We start from the raw sequence: 19,204 nt of genomic DNA on the forward strand, positions 1-19,204 counted from the left end.
TAAGAACAAGCCAACTAAAACTTTGTTTCTTACATAGTTACAATCATGGCAGAGCCAGCGAAAAAGAAAACAGAACCAAAAAAAATGTTGTTGGAAGAAGAGAGGAAGAGAAAAACAGTGTGACAGAGTGAGTGATCACACACAGGCCAACCTCAATCTGTCTTTCTTGGAATAGCAGAACTGAAAGATAAAGAAGTGTGAAAAACAGATGCAGATCTGTATTCCTGCTGTTGGGTGAAGCTTTGGAGCAGAGCTTGGTATGCTCTGAAAACCACGATGTCATATTTCCTCCATGATTGTGCATGGTGCTCAGAACCGCATTCTCGCAGAAAGAAAGAGAAGCAGAGAGTGACAGATCGCACATGTGGGAGAGGCAGAGAGAGAGAGACAGAGAGCAGGAAAGAGAGAAGGGAGGAAGGGCCTGCAGTGAGTTTTTAACCTGAGCTGTAGGGGGAGCTCCATAGAGAAGAATGCGACCAAAAAACATCTACCTTCACCACCTCTGGTCCTTGTAACCTCACTATTCCACCAGGCTCCCTCTCATTCATACACATGAACTCAGTCTTGCTCCTACTGAGTTTCATTCCTCTTCTCTTCCAAGTGTATCTCCACCTCTCCAGTCTCATGTCAAGCTGGTCTCTCTCTTTCTCTCTGCCTCTGTCTGTGGATATATATATATATATATATATATATATATATATATATATATATATATATATATATATATATATATATATATATATATATATATATATATATATATATATATATATATATATATATATATATATATATATATATGTGTGTGTGTGTGTGTGTGTGTGTGTGTGTGTGTGTGTGTGTGTGTGTGTGTACACATACATGCATATATACATCAATACATATAAATATTTGCTCAAAATTATAGACAGAGAAATAGTTTAGTTAGTTCATATTTTATTAATGAATAATAAAATTATTTCTGGATTTCTCACTCAGAGAACATAATGTGCAATTTAATAAATTAATTTGAAAAGTAATAATAATGTTAACATTATCAAGCTTTAAGGCCAGTTGTGTAATAAATTACTGATCAAGCAGTGCAGAAATTGTATTACCATATTGGCCAGCAAAGCCATACAAAACGTGTGGCTAAAGTTACAACACATAAATGAACAAATACAGGTTGTATGCAAATTAGACTTGTCAGCCCTGTGAAGAAGAACAAAAAAAAAAAATTTACATGCGAGAAGGCACCGTAAAGCAATTTACAGATTACAAAAAATTTGAGTGCTTTATGAAGGAAAGAATTCATCCAGTTTCCAAACTAGATATGTCCATGAGCTTGTACTTTATTAAAAAAAAAAAAAAATCTCTTTGCTTCAAAGCAACTAAAACATCTGGATGGACTGTTTTTGTATGAATTAAAAACCAACAATGCCAATAAATGTATGCCGTTTTAGTGCAGTAAACAAAAATCTCACATTTTCAAGCCACCCCACACCCATCACAAAATAGCTGTGCCTTCTGTTTCGAAATACAGTATATTTTCTTCATATCCTTCATACTTCATAGTCCACCCAGAAATTACAATTGTTCTTTTTTCCACTTGTGATATTCTACAGCAGAATGTTAATTTAGTAAGCAAAAAATTTATTATAACATAAAAATAATGACGTCGAAATAATCAAGGCCATTATAAAATACATGTAAGACTGTGGTAATTTCATACCACGTAAGATTTAAACGTGCAAAACCCAAAAAAATAAAAAAATAAAAAATAAAAAATACAATACCTAGCGGAAATTAAGATGGCCAGTTTTGTTTTGTTTTATTGTCATATCACATTCAAGAGCGGTCTGCAAACTGGATGCAGAAAAGTAATACTCAAGTGTAGCTTTCAAATTGTGACATTTAAAACTTCGACTAATGATTATTTCATTGTACTTTTTGAATATTTGAATTTTTTGAGATGGGTTTTTCACCATTTTCTGACATTTTATAGAACTAACAACTAATTGATTCATTAATTGGTTCTTTTTCTTGATTTGTCAATTATGAAAGTAATCATTAGTTGCAGCCCCACTCAGTGGACATCTGCTTTGATTTAAAATTTACATACAACAGAAAATTTAAAAGCAGTTTCTTTTCTGTCGTGAACCCAACAAGGATACTTGATTTTGAATTAGGTTTTATATCAGTAAAAAAAATCAGTAGAACAAAAAATTTTGGTTGAACATTTCTTCCTCCTCTGGATGAATATGAATTATTTTCTTTTCTTGAAAAGGCAATGAACCACGTGCTATATCATTAGATAAGAAAGTGATTTCTCATTGTCAAAGCTTTGCTTTCATTCAAGTTGGTCAAAACGGGTGAAACATCAACCCAGATGCACAATCTATAAGAATCAAAGATGATGTAAATGTACAGTTACTGTCTTTGTGCATGTGTGTATTTTTTTCTCAAATGAATATGACCACTTCATACATCATTATTACATGACAATGACATGATTCAACACCACGTTCCCTAAATACTGTAAAAATGAAAATTTTCAGGAAAAAACGAGTCTCTGCAGCTGGTTGTATTAAGAATTTTCTCTCTTTTTTTTTTACAGTGTAACTACAGTATGATAACATTATACTGCATGTACTCCATATGGTAGTTTTATCACCACATAAAATAGAATAAAACATGCACAATATACGTCAGAGATGTAATGTTTCTGGGAATTAATGTATTTGTGCTTGTAGTCCATACCTTTGTTACCATTGTTATATTGACATGGTGATTTTGCTTGCATTAACATATCCAGTCATGCTTTTCTGGTTAGCAGCTAGCATAATCATATGCAGTCAGTTGATGGTGATTACTTTCTTAATGATTACCATTAGCCACTAACTACTACACTGCTCCCTATATATAGGGTGACCATATTTTGATTATCGAAAAACAGGACACTCAGCGTCTCGGCCCGGCAATGAGATGCTCAAATGATACTCAGCTGGCAGCGGGTACCAATCGGTGGAACTATAACGGTTGGCAGAATCGGAATGATAATACAATTGGCGAAATGATTGACAGAATGGCACCTTACTGTTCCTCCTACTCTCAAGATATTGATAACCTCAAGATAATGGAATAAAATGTTATCATACAAAGCAGAAAGCTCCCCAGTCATGTTCAAAGCACAATCTTATCTCTTTTCTGTCCCAGTGAGCACTAATCGCCGGAATAGCAGATCGCCATATTGGAAAATTTACCCTCACAACACAAGCTCCCATTCTGCCATTCCATCGCTGTTCTGTCAAGAGTTTGGGGCTTCTAATGCTGACCTATAGTTTTATATAGTGGCTAAATAACTTGATTATTTTAATGGTGAGACCTGATCATCTCATCAATACTTGTTTGGGATGTAATATAAGCAAAAATGACCCATTCCACCAATTACCAGTTGTTCCAGTTCCATTCCGTCTATAGTCCCGTCAATTAGTAGCTCCTCGAATGCCAGTCAATTTAATGGCCCAATGAAAAGCAATGAAAACCAGGACATTGTCATAACTTTCTAAAAAACAAAACAACAACAACAACAAAAACCCAGGACAGGATGTGAAAACAGGACATGTCCTCCTGGGAAAACAGGAAGTTTGGTCACCCTACCTATATAGGCCCTGATGCCCATTGGTGCCAATGTGTATGCCAGACAGTGTGGCAGGAAGCAAATCAGAGACTAGGGCTTCCCCTGGGAACAGTCGTAGTCCCATACAGGTTATGTCCTCAGCCAATGCCAATACCCATTTGGAGCTGTGTGGACTGGGGTATTGCAAACCAAGTGTCTCGTTGAAAGACAAGACAGGTAACATGACTGGGAATCAAATGCTGGTCTACATATTGGTAGCCCAATTCCTTATCCCACTGAGCTACCTGGTCTGCACATATGCTAATGTTACTTGCTAATGCATGACCACATATGCTAACTCAGTGTAACTCTGGCTTCAGTGAGTAAAAGTCCCACCATGTATTGCTTTTCCTGTGCACCTAAAACAGTTGATTTCACTGATTCGTTTATCTACCTGCCTGCAGAATATGTGGTAGGACCTTTACTCACTGAAGCCACAGGCTTTTCCACCTCTGGCTCAGTCAAACCATAGTTAGCGTCTGGTCAGTTACACTTGTGCACCATGTCTGGAAACCCATTAATTCTCAGAAAACCTTCATCTATGAGATATAGTTTAATAATAATTATGGATGAGAGTGGACATGATCATGTGAGAAAATATACAAATACTGCAAATAAAAAACACGGAAATATACATTTGCAAGATAATTCATATATATATATATATATATATATATATATATATATATATATATATATAAAACCAGTAAAAACAGATTTTCAAAGCGGCTTCCCAACAATATTCTGTACAGATTGTGTGTGCCCGTTTGTGCATGGTTACGCCAGCTGTACATGTGGGGATTGACTGAGAAAGTCTGAGGTGTCTTTGGTGTGGGGTGCAGTCTCCTCTACAGTATGCAAAAGCTCTGAGGGGCTGTTGTCAGGTACCTGGGACAGAAAGTCAAAATGTTCTTGTTTTGGCTCCAGCTTACACTCACTAATGAACAGTTGTGTTCTGTCCCAGTTGCTGAGGTCACCATGGGCATTGCCACACTCGCTACCATTACTGCTGCTGCTGCTGCTGTTATTGAGTGTGGAGGACAGACCGGGGGCACGGTTCATCAACGGTTGGCTGAGATTGTGCACGGAAAGGGATTTTCCAAAACTGCCTCCCCAGTCTGAAGGCCTCCCATCAGAGTTGGATGAGAGCTGTAGTAGGGGGTTGACCTCCAGGCTTAATTGCCTCCTCCAGACTCCCTCTCCTTTCAAGGCAGGCTTCACCCTCAGCTGCACTGTTTCATTAGCATGGCTTGCCTCACTGTCCCTTTCCTGGTCACTGTCCACACTGGACCCCACAACAACAGTTGGACCCAGGCTGCCCTCCTCTGCTGTCACTCCATCCTCCATATCGTCTGGAACAGGGTTGGTTGAACATCGGTGGTGTGAGAGGTGCGCCATGGGTGGCAGCTGGAGGGTGAAACCTGTTGTTGGCGGTGGGGGCGGGAGGTCAGGCAAGTGTGCCTTCTTGGAGGTGCCATTGGGGGTGAGGAGTGTAGGGTAGGGGCTGTCTGGAGGCAGCAGGGGTGATGGGGACAATGAGGCTGTGGACGGGGGGTAAGAAGGGGGTGCTGAGTCTGGAGGGGGGTCATCTTCGGCAGGCGCAAGGATGAGCCGCAGACCTCTGGGGTTGTTTCTAACAGACCGACATATGCTGTCACTGCTGTCTCCTCGACAACCAGCTGGATCAGTTTCCTGGGGGCTGCAAGAGGAGAGATCCCTGCCAATGACATTCTGGTAGTCTGAGTTGTGGTACTTGTGGTTGTCCAACTCAAATAGAGGCAGGGAGGACAGGGTGAGAGCTGAGGGACCTTTCTGTAACACCTGGCGATAAACCTCCAACAAGGAGTCCAACTTTGACTCGATAGAGGTTACCTGAAAATAAGTGAATAGAGAGAATGAACAAGATGGAGCATGGAGTGCTATGTTACCATGACTGGAGATCAATTATGTTTTTGAGCAGGTGGTTTCTATTATTGTAAATATGGAACACTGTGACAGGAAGAATGTGCACTACATTGACATTTCAGGATTGTTGAACATTGATGACACACTGCACGGGCCTTTATAAGTATAACCAAAGACCGTAGGGTTGGGCAATGATTATACTAAAAATGTAAGATAATCTACTACTATTACTGCTACTACTACTACTACTACTACTACTACTACTACTAAAATATAAAAGTCAGGAGTGGCTGTGCCCGTGACCCTATGTCAGATAAGCAGTTGAAGATGAGTGAGTGAGAAGCGGCTGTAGGTATGTACACATGTCCAACCGATGACTGGCCTGTGGCTTAGCAACAGTAAACATGGCAAACAATTCATTATGAAAACAGGGATGGGACAGGGAATGTCCAAATACTTATAGACTGTCCAAATTAAAAGTCCCACTTCCTTCCTTCCTTCCTTGCTTGCTTCCTTCCTGTGTACAATGCCAAAGTAGTTAGCAAACACTGGCCCCTAACATTAACGCTACAAAAGTATTAATAAGGCATTATCAAAGTTTGGCGAGAAAGACAAAAGATGTCTTTAATGTGATTCAGTTCTGTCTTTGATGCTATTGATTGCTTTAGCCAAAGACAATTAAGGCATTGGTTCCCTTGCAAACCTAGTGTTAGAGGCAAAGCAATTACAAATTTCTACAAAATCTCACCCCTTGGGGATCAGGTGCTTTACTACTATGAATAATAATAATTTTTTTTGCATGAGCACATGCCAAATGAAACTCACCTGTCTTTCGACCTTACACACACGTCCCAGCATGCTCAGACCCTCCAAGGAGTCACCGTCTGGGTGCAGTTTGTCTCTTATTTTCTTATCCACTGCAATCTGGCCTTTTCCAAGGATCTGATCGACCCTGAAATAGATTGGAGAAAAAAGTTATACAATAATAAATAAGCTCAATTTTAGGTTATTCCAAGCCAGGCAGCAAACCTAAATCAACAGGATTTGGGTTAAGATCAGAGTTAGTTAATGATACAACACAGTTTTCAAATAATAAAAAGCATTGCTCAAAAAAAAAAAAAAAAAATGTTTGAATGGGCATTCACTTTGGCTTCAGTTGGTTGTATGTGCATCTTTAACAGTTTATAACAGAGGAAAAAATGATAATGAAGGTATACATTTTTAAATATGTTTTTAAAATTGTTAATATAGAGTGCCGGTAACATTCTCACTGCTTTAAGTCATCTCCATGTTTCTGTTCCTCAAATGAGATTAACACCAGCTGTCGCTTCACAGTAAACAGAAACATAAGGTGACTTTCAAACAGAATCAGGTTAGTAATCTGGAAGGACGATGCTAAGACATTTTTAACTGCTGCCATCATCAGAAATCAAAGTGGAAAAGTGAAAGTGGCAGTCTAAGACATGGACATTATGGCTGTCAGATGGTCGATGTGCACCAACAGCTTTTCTTAAAACAGTAAAACAGTAAATAGATTCAGGCGGACCAGCGAAATTTGTGTTATAATCAAAATCCGCTATATATACTCAACAAAAATATAAACGCAACACTTTTGGTTTTGCTCCCATTTTGTATGAGATGAACTCAAAGATCTAAAACTTTTTCCACATACACAATATCACCATTTCCCTCAAATACTGTTCACAAACCAGTCTAAATCTGTGATAGTGAGCACTTCTCCTTTGCTGAGATAATCCATCCCACCTCATAGGTGTGCCATATCAAGATGCTGATTAGACACCATGATTAGTGCACAGGTGTGCCTTAGACTGCCTACAATAAAAGGCCACTCTGAAAGGTGCAGTTTTGTTTTATTGGGGGGGATACCAGTCAGTATCTGGTGTGACCACCATTTGCCTCATGCAGTGCAACACATCTCCTTCGCATCATCCGTGAAGAGAACACCTCTCCAACGTGCCAAACACCAGCGAATGTGAGCATTTGCCCACTCAAGTCGGTTACGACGACGAACTGGAGTCAGGTCGAGACCCCGATGAGGACGACGAGCATGCAGATGAGCTTCCCTGAGACGGTTTCTGACAGTTTGTGCAGAAATTCTTTGGTTATGCAAACCGATTGTTTCAGCAGCTGTCTGAGTGGCTGGTCTCAGACGATCTTGGAGGTGAACATGCTGGATGTGGAGGTCCTGGGCTGGTGTGGTTACACGTGGTCTGCGGTTGTGAGGCTGGTTGGATGTACTGCCAGCTTCTCTGAAACACCTTTGGAGACAGCTTATGGTAGAGAAATGAACATGCAATACACGAGCAACAGCTCTGGTTGACATTCCTGCTGTCAGCATGCCAATTGCACGCTCCCTCAAATCTTGCGACATCTGTGGCATTGTGCTGTGTGATAAAACTGCACCTTTCAGAGTGGCCTTTTATTGTGGACAGTCTAAGGCACACCTGTGCACTAATCATGGTGTCTAATCAGCATCTTGATATGGCACACCTGTGAGGTGGGATGGATTATCTCAGCAAAGGAGAAGTGCTCACTATCACAGATTTAGACTGGTTTGTGAACAATATTTGAGGGAAATGATGATATTGTGTATGTGGAAAAAGTTTTAGATCTTTGAGTTCATCTCATACAAAATGGGAGCAAAATCAAAAGTGTTGCGTTTATATTTTTGTTGAGTATATAAAATGGACAAAATCCGTTATATGTATGAGTATGTAACAGATTATTTCTGCGTGATCGAAGCATACACACGCACGCACAGAGGCCATTGCTCTCATTACAGGTGGATGAGAAGTTGTTTGGGCCTTCTCATAAAACTAATATTTGTCGTCTTTGAGGATCTCTGCACACGTTCATGTGACTCGTCTGGTCGGTCTTCAGTTGTTATGATGTTAATTGTGGCATTAGTATTCAGAAATGACAGTAATAAAGTGGTTTGGTGACTCTGTGAAACATTAAAGAGATGTATTCATGGTTTCTGATATGAACGTGTGTGAATGCAGGCCCTGTTCATTATGTTAGAAGGGGAGGCGGGAAGCGAGCACAGCAGGCCAGGCAGGGCTAACCCTGGTGCAGGATGCCTCCTCCGAGCCTGGCTGCAATGTAAATGCAGTGAAGGATTGGAAAAGCTCTTGACACGGCTGTAGGAGGGTCTTGGAGGGGGACCGACTACAGTATCTAGTCTAGGAGAGAGAGGAAAGTTGGTGACTGTTTAAAAGCACAGGATAGGACAGAGTACCGCTGACTGCAGCCTTCACACAACTCAACCATCAGAAAGATGAAGAAAGGTCATGATGGGGATTTTATGAGTTGTTACCATTTATTTAATTAATCATTGCCTGCTTACATGATATTCAATGCAATCAAAAGTAGTCTGAGTTAAGTTTCTGCTTCTTGTGAAATGAACTGTATCAACTATCTGTTATCTGTGTGATGTGGGAGTGAAACCAGCCACAAGACTGAAAGAATATGTGTCTTAGCTGACTTGTTAAAGGAGTCTACATTTATTATTGTCTGAATTATATTCTTTTATACTTCATGTACCCATTCTCATCCAATCATAATAATTATGTACCCATTCATATATGCTGCATTTAAGATAAATGATTGCTCAGCCACAGTGATGAACTAAAGGTTGTTTCAGGACTCTGTTGACTTCGAAACTTAACTGCTTACTCCCTTCTTTCTGTGAAAGAAACGAGCATGTTTCACAGGAAAACGTAACTCACAAGCAACCGTTCACCCCTCCCTTCCCCAAACGCAATGTACCCTGATGCTACGTTGTAGTGTTTATGATTTTTTTCCTTTTCCAATAAAAGAGCAAGCGCCGGGGGGGGCGCGGAGAGGAGCAGGGAAAGCAAGGTTGGTCTTAGGTTTGTACGCTCTCTCCGAAGCTTCTCCCCTTTGCGCAAAGCTCACAAAAGAGATCTCTGTCTAATGTTGTCTCTTTTTATGTGATTATACTTTGAGAAACTGTGTTTTGCAGAATACGATCTCAGGCACAGTTTAAGTGCCAGGTCCAGTTCGGGCAACAGACCTGACAGGTCACTTTTAACACAGGAAAAGGTTCACTTCTTGATATTTTGAGGTGTAAACATGTGTGTTGTCCTGACCTGGTCTGAAGGCTCTTGATACGACAGAGCATGTCCAGATGTCCTGCAGAGTATTGCTCAATGACATCCTTCACATCATACGGACGCAGCGTCTCCTTGAACTTCTTCTTTGCCACATGGAACTTCATGATCCTTCAGAAATGCAAAGACAAAATTGAACAAAGAGATGAAGAAGTGAGAGAAAGCATTGTGTGCTGTGCCTCAGAGGTGTCTTGCAAAACTTTCCAGCCAATGTGTAACTACTACAAACAACCAATAGATGGCAGCAGCAGATTTAGGAAAACACATTATGCTGGGCTTCAGAGACAACTATTTTTCACTATTATATTGTGTATATTTGACCCCTGCACCTATGGGGACAAGATATGTGGGATCTGTTTGTGGGGATATTGATTAAATAGTTTTGTGAAGGTTGGTTTTTGGCGCAAAGGTTGGTATTTTGCCTTTGAGTGGCTTTGTAAACCCCAAATAAGACAGGGTGTCACCATTGCTTGCCCACCCTTCAAGATAAGATGGATCTTGAGCCAGACCCTATGGCATGTATTAGGTCAGTTTAACACCCCCCGCTCCACACACACACATACAAACAGACTAAACTATACGTAGCCTAGCCAAAAGTTACCAAACGTCCTGTTTTCCCAGGACATGTCCTGTTTTTACATCCTGTCCTGGCCATCCTGTTTTTTTTTAGAAAGTGATGTAAACGTCCTGGTTTTCATTATTTTTCATCTTTGGACATCGTTGATGAAACGTCTAGTATTATTTGAGTATGGGAGCTACTAATTGCTAGAACTATAGGTGTAATGGAACTGGAACAACTGGTAAGTTGGCGGAGTGTGTCATTTTTGCTTACATTACATGTAAGCAAATGCAAAACAAGTATTGATGAGATGATGAGGTCTTACCATTAAACTAATCAAGTTATTTAGCCACTATATGAACCTTTAGGTCGGCATTAGAAGCCCTAAACTCTTGACAGAACAGCGACAGAATGGCAGAACAGGCTGTGTGGTACCATCTAGTGTTAGTGAGGGCAAATTTTCCAATATGGCGATCTGCTATTCCAGTGATTTGAAAAGTGATAAGTTTGTGCTTTGAACATGACGGGGGTGGGGACTTTCTACTTCGTATGGTAACATTTTATTTCATTGTCTTGAGACTGGTTTTAATGTCTTGATAATGGTGATCAATACATGGAGCTTGGGAGGTAGGGGGCATAATAAGGTACTGTTCTGTCCATCGTTCCGTCAATTATATTATCATTCCGGTTCTGCCAACCAGTACCCTTTTTTGAGTATCTCTTTGCTGGGCCGAGTGTCCTGGTTTTTGGTGATCCAAATATGGTCACCCTACCCTAGGGCAGAGGTCTTCAACTCATTCTCGAAAAAGCCAAGAGGGTGAAGGAGTTGAAGACCTCTACCCTATGGCATGAACCAACTTGGGTCATTTCATACCTCAAGAGTATATTTTTTAGCTAGACTATCTATACAATGGTGTATATTGGTGGGGGGGTTAATCGGGTTTGCTACACTCTGTAGGATTTGGATTCAGATTCAGATCCATCTGATCTTAGAGGGTGAGTGAGGCCAACTCTAGCCTAGCCAAAATATACCCTGAGGTATGAAAGAGCTCAGATTGGTTGATGCCCCAAGGCATATTTTAAGATATACCAGAGTATTTCCCTGTAGTCCAGATTATATCATTGTGTGTTTAATACATACATCTGTATTCCAAACATTTTTCCTTTGTATCATAATAGGAAAAAATAAATTGTTACTGCAACATTATTTATCATTTTTTCATTATCAGGTTGTCCTAAAAGTTTCCTGAAAAGCCTTCAGTTAATTCAAAATGCTGCAGCTAGAGTACTGATGGGGACTACAAGGAGAGAGCATATTTCACCCATATTGGCCTCTCTTCATTGGCTTCCTGTTAATTCTAGAATAGAATTTAAAATTCTTCTTCTTACTTATAAGGTTTTGAATAATCAGGTCCCATCTTATCTTAGGGACCTCATAGTACCATATCACCCCAATAGAGCGCTTCGCTCTCAGACTGCAGGCTTACTTGTAGTTCCTAGGGTTTGTAAGAGTAGAATGGGAGGCAGAGCCTTCAGCTTTCAGGCTCCTCTCCTGTGGAACCAGCTCCCAATTCGGATCAGGGAGACAGACACTCTCTCTACTTTTAAGATTAGGCTTAAAACTTTCCTTTTTGTTAAAGCTTATAGTTAGGGCTGGATCAGGTGACCCTGAACCATCCCTTAGTTATGCTGCTATAGACTTAGACTGCTGGGGGGTTCCCATGATGCACTGTGTGTTTCTTTCTCTTTTTGCTCTGTATGCACCACTCTGCATTTAATCATTAGTGATTGATCTCTGCTCTCTTCCACAGCATGTCTTTTTCCTGGTTCTCTCCCTCAGCCCCAACCAGTCCCAGCAGAAGACTGCCCCTCCCTGAGCCTGGTTCTGCTGGAGGTTTCTTCCTGTTAAAAGGGAGTTTTCCTTCCCACTGTCGCCAAGTGCTTGCTCATAGGGGGTCGTTTTGACCGTTGGGGTTTTTCTGTAATTATTGTATGGCTTTTGCCTTGCAATATAGAGCGCCTTGGGGCAACTGTTGTTGTGATTTGGTGCTATATAAATAAAACTGATTTGATTTGATTTGAACATAGAAGATCAAAATCAAATCATTTAAGGCAATACTCTGATGAGTACCACAACCAGTTTGATGGGATTTGATGTTACAGAATCTACCAAAATTGGCCAGTCAGTGCAGTGGTTAACATATCCTGCCAGCTTTACTCTGCAGATCTTGACAGATCATATGATTATATCTTGAGAATGTGTCAGAGCACTTCAATATTGTAACCAGTGTTTTGTTAGCTCATGGTCCATTGTTGTCTGCAAGTGATTATTTTGCAATGACATTTATGGGGAGGTGATGGTCTAGTGGTTAAAGCATTGGTTCAAATTCCAGCCTGACTGGAAAATCACTAAGGGCCCTTGGGCAATGTCCTTCATCCACTAGTTGCTCCCGGTGTGTAGTGGGCGCCTTGCATGGTAGCAGCCTCACATCGGGGTGAATGTGAGGCATCGATGTGTAAAGCACTTTCAGTGTCTGATGCAGATGGAAAAGCGCTATATAAATGCAGTCCATTTGCATCGCATTGCATTTGCATGACATTTAGGAGTTAAGTGACATCTAGTGGTTAAGTGGTGGGCTTGAATCCAGAGGATCCCCAGTTCAAATCCACAGCCAGACTGGAAAATTAGTTGAATGCCTTGCATGGCAGTACCCTGATGTTCGTGTGAATGGTTGAATGTGAGTTGTCATTGTGCTTTGAGCTTCTGTTTGAAATTAAAATTGTGTATTGTACTTTATACAAATGTGTAGTCAGCATGGGGGGGGGAGTCAAAATTTAACATTTTATTTTTTATTATTTTGCATATCTGAGATTGGTTGGGAGATATTCTATGGCCTAGGGCAGGGGTGGGCAATCATGTGCCATGAAGGGCCGAGACACTGCAGATTTTCCTTACAACCAATCACCTCAGCAGGTGATTTCATTAATGATCACTTGTCTCAGCAGGTGATTTCATTGACGATCAGGTGTTTATGTTCAGGGGAGAAGCTCATCAGCAATCCACCTGCTGAGGTGATTGGTTGCAAGGAAAACCTGCAGTGTCTCGGCCCTCGCTGCCCACCCCTGGCCTAGGGGCTATGATACTGCCTTCCAGAAATAACACCACGGGTTATACTCTGGACTAGTGCAGAGTATACCCATGTTATAAAATAGGCTAGCTCACTTTAAATACGGATGAGTGCAAATCAAAGGAGACAGATTACGTATAGGAGAGACATGAAAATATTTCACCAATATTACTGCTTATTTGTTTCTAGCATGACCACTCAGATGGTTTATTAACACTGCAGGCGCATTGTTCTACGTACTAAAGTGGCCAGTGAGTCACTGTTGTATCTCATTTCACAATATTAACTTTAAGGCACACATGTTGATTATGACTAAAGTGATGACGCTCATTTCATCAATGCTTGATGTTGGTCTCTGAGAGCTGGAACACAATGAGTTCAGAAATTAGAATTTTCAACTCCCACCAGAATGCAGCAACGGCATCCATCTTTAGACCAGAATAAAGGTCATAGAGTGTTTTAAAAACAAATATTACAGTTTTTAACAAAACATACTGCAGATATCAAGGTAATGAATCATATAAAACTCTTTACTGGGTCATTAAGAAAGCATCCCATTTAGTTTTTGTTTCTGTTGCTTTAAATGTAAAGGAACTGATGACTGTGTGGGCGTGTCTCGTAGACTGGCTCAGTGGGCGTGTCTGACACAAGACAAGCAAAAGTCCAGGTTTGGACTCCTTATGCCATACTGTACCAGTGTACCTGAGGCGATGCTCGTGTCTGAGATCTCATCAAAAATAACTATTTTGGTTAATCATTCACCTCCAAACTAAGTTCTCCAGGTAACAGTTCGGTTTTCATTTTGGCCAACACCTTGTATGGGTCCAACATGGTGGAAGGGTCGCATGTTATCTGAGAATAAAGACTGATTGGTCAATAGGCTTTTAGATGGTTGTCATGGTAACCAAGGAAACATGCTACATCCTTGAAATGCCCCCTGGTGGCGATTGTGTGAACTAATGTACATAATCAAGGGATTCCACATACTCCAGATGACAAATACTAAGATGCCCCTTTTGCTGGTTTGTGACGGAGGATGTGAAAGTTTTTCATGGACGTATATAATAGATACATGCACTATGTTTTTTTATATATAAAATAAGTCCAAAATGAGCCATTTTTCAGGCCTAAATTATGACAACACCACGGCGTGTCTACACACAGAGTTCAACCAGTGATGTCTCAGACGTAGTTTGTGATTTTTGTCAGCTACAAGCTTTGCTGTTTTTACACATAGGGATGATAATCATGTGTCATTTGGGTTCGAACACCAGAGGGAAAAATTTTGTTCATAATTACGCCCTGAGAATAAACCCTAATTTTTAAATGCAATTGATTAGAAATGGGCCTAAAAAGCCATATTTCACCTTCTGTGCAACCACATTCACGTGACTGAATACACCAGTGGAGGGCATCCATTGATAAATTATTGACAAATGGCTATTTGCTAAATATAATTACTCAATAAATACCCATTTGTACAATACAGCCCCTGACCTGATGTGTCCTCCATCTCTGGTATAAATTACAGAAAATGACTTTAATTTGTTTTGTTTTTTTTGGCTTGGTTCATTTGTAAATACATCTAATTCTAAAAGCTGAGCTGCAGATAATGTTGATATTTTGGTGTTTAATGAGAAAGAATTCTGATAGAAAACAAAGAGGAGACGTCCATAAATGTTCCATATGGAATGATTCAACAGTGCTGAAGCATCAAATACTTTTTTTAAGGAGTAATGGGAAACTAATGGATAACAAAAATGAACAATTCTGAAACACAACTTTAATCCACTATCTTGTTGTGTTGGTGGAATAATATTTAAACAGATAAGGTGATCTGGGCGCTCCCTCCCAGACGGCTCCGGCTCTTCAACAAGTCGCCGGTTTTTCTCAAAACAGCAGTGACAGATGACCCTCTGTAATAACAGTCCCAACAGGGCAGAGGGTGTCAAACCCTCAACCTGACACCCTGGGAACGACCCGGACTCTGGATGCCCGCGGTGGAAGCCTGCAGTGGCGATGGAGCCGGTGATGACATGCGTGTTAAAAGTGGATCTGGTTTCAAAGTTTTCACAGAGGTGCAACACAGTATTTGTTCACTTAAAAGTGGGTCTAAGTGCACAACACTCTAAACATGGGAATATAAATTACAAATATTTATTTTAACCATTTAAGAGAGAACATATTCCTGAATACTGCACTGCAAAAATGATCACGATGGTTCTACATAAAAACTTAAGTTCAGTTGTTGCATTAAAAAAATGAGAGTAAACAACTTCAAGTTTTGTTTCAACACAAAAGGTTAAGTTATAAAAGTGTTTTAATGAATGATTATTTATAATTTTACGTTTCGTGTTGAAACAAAAGTTCTTCTGAAGCTGAGTTTACTTACAATTTTAAGGCAACAATTGAAAATAAGTTTTTAAGTAGAAGCGCCCTTATCATTTTTACAGTGTGACCACTTCTGACATAACCTATTAAAATGACGAAAAACATAAATTCCCACTTAGTGGAGCATTTTTACATCAAATGCATCCAAACTATGCAGACAGGGCCAGAGTTCTGACCTTGGTCAAATAGGTAAGACTAGTCTACAGCCAAAATGCTTCCAAAATACGTATAGCCTAATGAAATTGTTTAAATTTTTGTCTGGCTCAATTTCCCTCTTCCTGAGGCATTGTTGTAGCGGCTGTTCTTGGGGGGGGGGGGGGGGGGGGGGGGGTCTGATGTTGTCATAGATGCTCCTCATCTCATCCTGGATTGTGGCTCTGACACACAACCCATCCTAAGAGCTTCTAAGACTGGTCTAACACCATTTTTTTGCCAAATCCTACAATGATTATACAATCATCCCAGGATAATTTTGTTCCTAGAGTGGTCCTAGAGTTGTCTTATCATCTTAGGGCCACTGTTGATCATGCTCAACATTTTTAAGAGCTGTAAAGATGAAATTTATTGCAAGATGATGGTACAATCATTGTAGGACCATTGTAAGAGTTGTAAGACCATTGTAAGACGTATGTACAATTAAACCCTAAAAATGAATCCCCTATGTTATTCTTAGGATTTGTAAGATTATTGTACAATAATTGTACTACTAGTAGGATCATTGTACAATAACTGTACTGCTAGTAGGATCCTCCTACAATGATTGTAGAGGCATAAGAGCATTGTGTGAGAATGATCCAGGTATAAAGCGTTGGCTGCTTGATCCATTGTCAGCAACTATAGTTGCCGATGAAGAAGATGATGACAACTAGGCTTGTGTTGAGATCACCAACCGATGATGAAGATGTCGACAACTAGGCTTGTGCTGATGTTTTTATCTGATGTTCTTCCCATATATATACGTCGACAATATGTCAGTCTTATTGCAGGATGGCCATACAAAGGTTGTAAGACATGTATGGTCTTTGTGCTATGTAAGTACAGGCAACTTGAGATAGGCAATTGGGCGGTTCCTACAACAGTCCTACTACAATCTCAAAATCATAGTACAATGTCTGTACAACAGGTAGCATCAAGTCCACCCAGGGCGTACACGGGCTGGAAATGCACTGCAAAAATGTGCGGAACACAAATGTTGAACGGTGCAGCAACACGGACCCGTTTTAGAGCACACCAAACTACCGCGCTTCCATGGTTGCACCACGCTGCAGGGAGGGGGGTCACGATGGAGACATGAAGACATGGAGACCTTCATCAAAGACTAAGTCACGGAAGTATGATAAAACATATCTTGCTCTCGGATTTACTTCAAGACTCGTTGGAGAAGAAGAGAGACCACTGTGTGTGCTTTGTCTGAAAACACTTGCAGTGGACAGTTTGAAACCGTGTAAGTTAGTTACACATAGTTCACATAGTTACACATAGTTACACATAGTTCAACGCTTGTTGACATCCCTCCCATGTCAACAAGCCGCTCGAGTTTTTCCAAAAGACTACAACAAGCAGCACATGACCTTTACCAAAGTAGCTTCAACTAACAACGCGGCACAACTAGCATCATATAAAGTTGCTTACAGAATCGCTGTCTGCAAGAAACCACACACGACTGCAGAAGAGCTCATTCTCCCCGCAGCTATAGATATGGTCTCTGCTATCGACGAGAAAAGCGCTCTGAAACTGAGGTCCATTCCCCTGTCTAATGACACGATTAGCAGGCGCATACGTGACATTTCACATGATTTGGAGGAGCAGCTAACAGAGAAAGTGAGACAGTCCCGTTATGCTTTACAAGTGGACGAAGCCACAGTAAATAATAAAGACTGCCTTCTCATCGCATATGTTCGCTTTCTCACGCCAGCCTCCCTGAATGAGGATTTACTGTTTTGTAAACACGTAACAAACAGGGCCACAGCTGACGAAATATTTCAGATCATAAATGACTATTTGACGAAACACAACATAAAATGGGAGAACTGCGTCGGAATCTGCACAGATGGAGCAAAGGCGATGGCAAGACACGAGTCGGGGCTGCAGGCACTGATACGCCGAGTGGCACCAAACGCGCAGTGGACGCACTGTATAATATACATCAAGAGGCACTTGCATCAAGACAACTGAGCCGTGAATTAAACGAGGTGTTATCTGATGTTGTGAGCGCAGTTAACTTCATCAAAACAAGACCCCTAAAAGCACGCATGTTCTCTGCACTCTGTGAAGAGATGGGGGCGGGACACTCAGCCGTGTTCTTTCACAGTGAGTCCCACTGGCTCTCCCGAGGCAAAGCATTGTCTCGAGTGTTTGAAATGCGAGAAGAAATTCGGATTTTCATGGAAGAGCAGCACATGTTTGACCTTGCATCAAAGTTTAAAGATGAGCAGTTTGTAATGAAACTGGCATATCTCAGTGACATTTTTGCAAAGTTAAATGACTTAAATCTGCAGCTACAAGGCAAAGAGAAGCATCTCCCTCACCTGGCAGACAGAATTAACAGCTTTAAAAGAAAGCTGGAGATGTGGGGAAAACGCATTGAAAGGGGAAACACTGACTCATTTGAGAACCTAAGTGAGTTTGTAGAAAGCTACCACCTGGATGCTACACCAGTTATGAACTGTTTCAAGGGTGTTTCTGTGTAGGCTCTCAGTTGTCCAGGTGGTTTCCATAGTAGAGAAGCTTGAATCTTCGACTGGACTGGGTTGCTTGACGTGAGGACGTTTCGCTTCAAATCACAGAAGCTTCCTCAGCTAAAATTCCTGCTCTGGTCCTGTTGTCACTAATTTGTCTGGGTGTATCTTTAAAAATACTCCCACTGAAAGTACACCTACACAGAAACATTGCGACCAACTGTGGGCATGAGGCCCTGGCACTGGTACGTAAGCTGGAAAAGACTGCTAAAAAGATAGCTAACTTTAGAAACCACTTAAGATTTAACCTGAGATACAAACAAAACAATGTTATTCCCAAATGCATGAAGCAAAAGGCACTGACAACAGGGAAAATTGGGTAAAGAATCTCTCCAACAGGGTTCTTACACAGACAGAAAAGGATGTGCTCGCTAAAGGACTAAATTTCTCAGTGACCCCTAAACATATTCCGACAGTAGATTACATCACTGCAGTAGAGTCAGCCATTAAACATAACAGTTTGTCAGAGTCAGAAGCTGGGGACCTCCGACTAAGAGTCACAGCAGTGCTGAACAGTGCTAAGCCTCCTCTGTCCAACATCACAGGAGAAGAACGGAAAGCTTTGTCAGCACTGCAAAAGGACCAAAGCATCCTTATCCTGCCAGCGGATAAAGGCAGATGCACGGTGGTCCTGAACACATCGGACTACGAGGCCAAGATCAATAACTTGC

General features: G+C 40.8%; 1 protein-coding gene across 2 annotated transcripts in view; it reads right to left on the reverse strand.

The window, feature by feature from the left end:
- Positions 1 to 4,417: 4,417 nt before the first annotated feature.
- kcnq5a (potassium voltage-gated channel, KQT-like subfamily, member 5a) overlaps positions 4,418 to 19,204 on the reverse strand; it is a 276,889-nt gene continuing 262,102 nt past the window's right edge. For both annotated transcript variants that reach the window (XM_034184668.1, XM_034184669.1), the window contains 3 exons: positions 9,697 to 9,828; positions 6,389 to 6,515; positions 4,418 to 5,530 (listed from right to left, as the gene is read on the reverse strand). In XM_034184668.1, the coding sequence (XP_034040559.1) occupies positions 4,436 to 5,530; positions 6,389 to 6,515; positions 9,697 to 9,828 (1,354 nt within the window). In that variant the 3' untranslated portion in view covers positions 4,418 to 4,435. The remainder of the gene's footprint in view (positions 5,531 to 6,388; positions 6,516 to 9,696; positions 9,829 to 19,204) is intronic.

Source organism: Thalassophryne amazonica, chromosome 13, assembly GCF_902500255.1.
Source record: "Thalassophryne amazonica chromosome 13, fThaAma1.1, whole genome shotgun sequence".
NCBI classification, from domain to species: Eukaryota; Metazoa; Chordata; class Actinopteri; order Batrachoidiformes; family Batrachoididae; genus Thalassophryne; species Thalassophryne amazonica.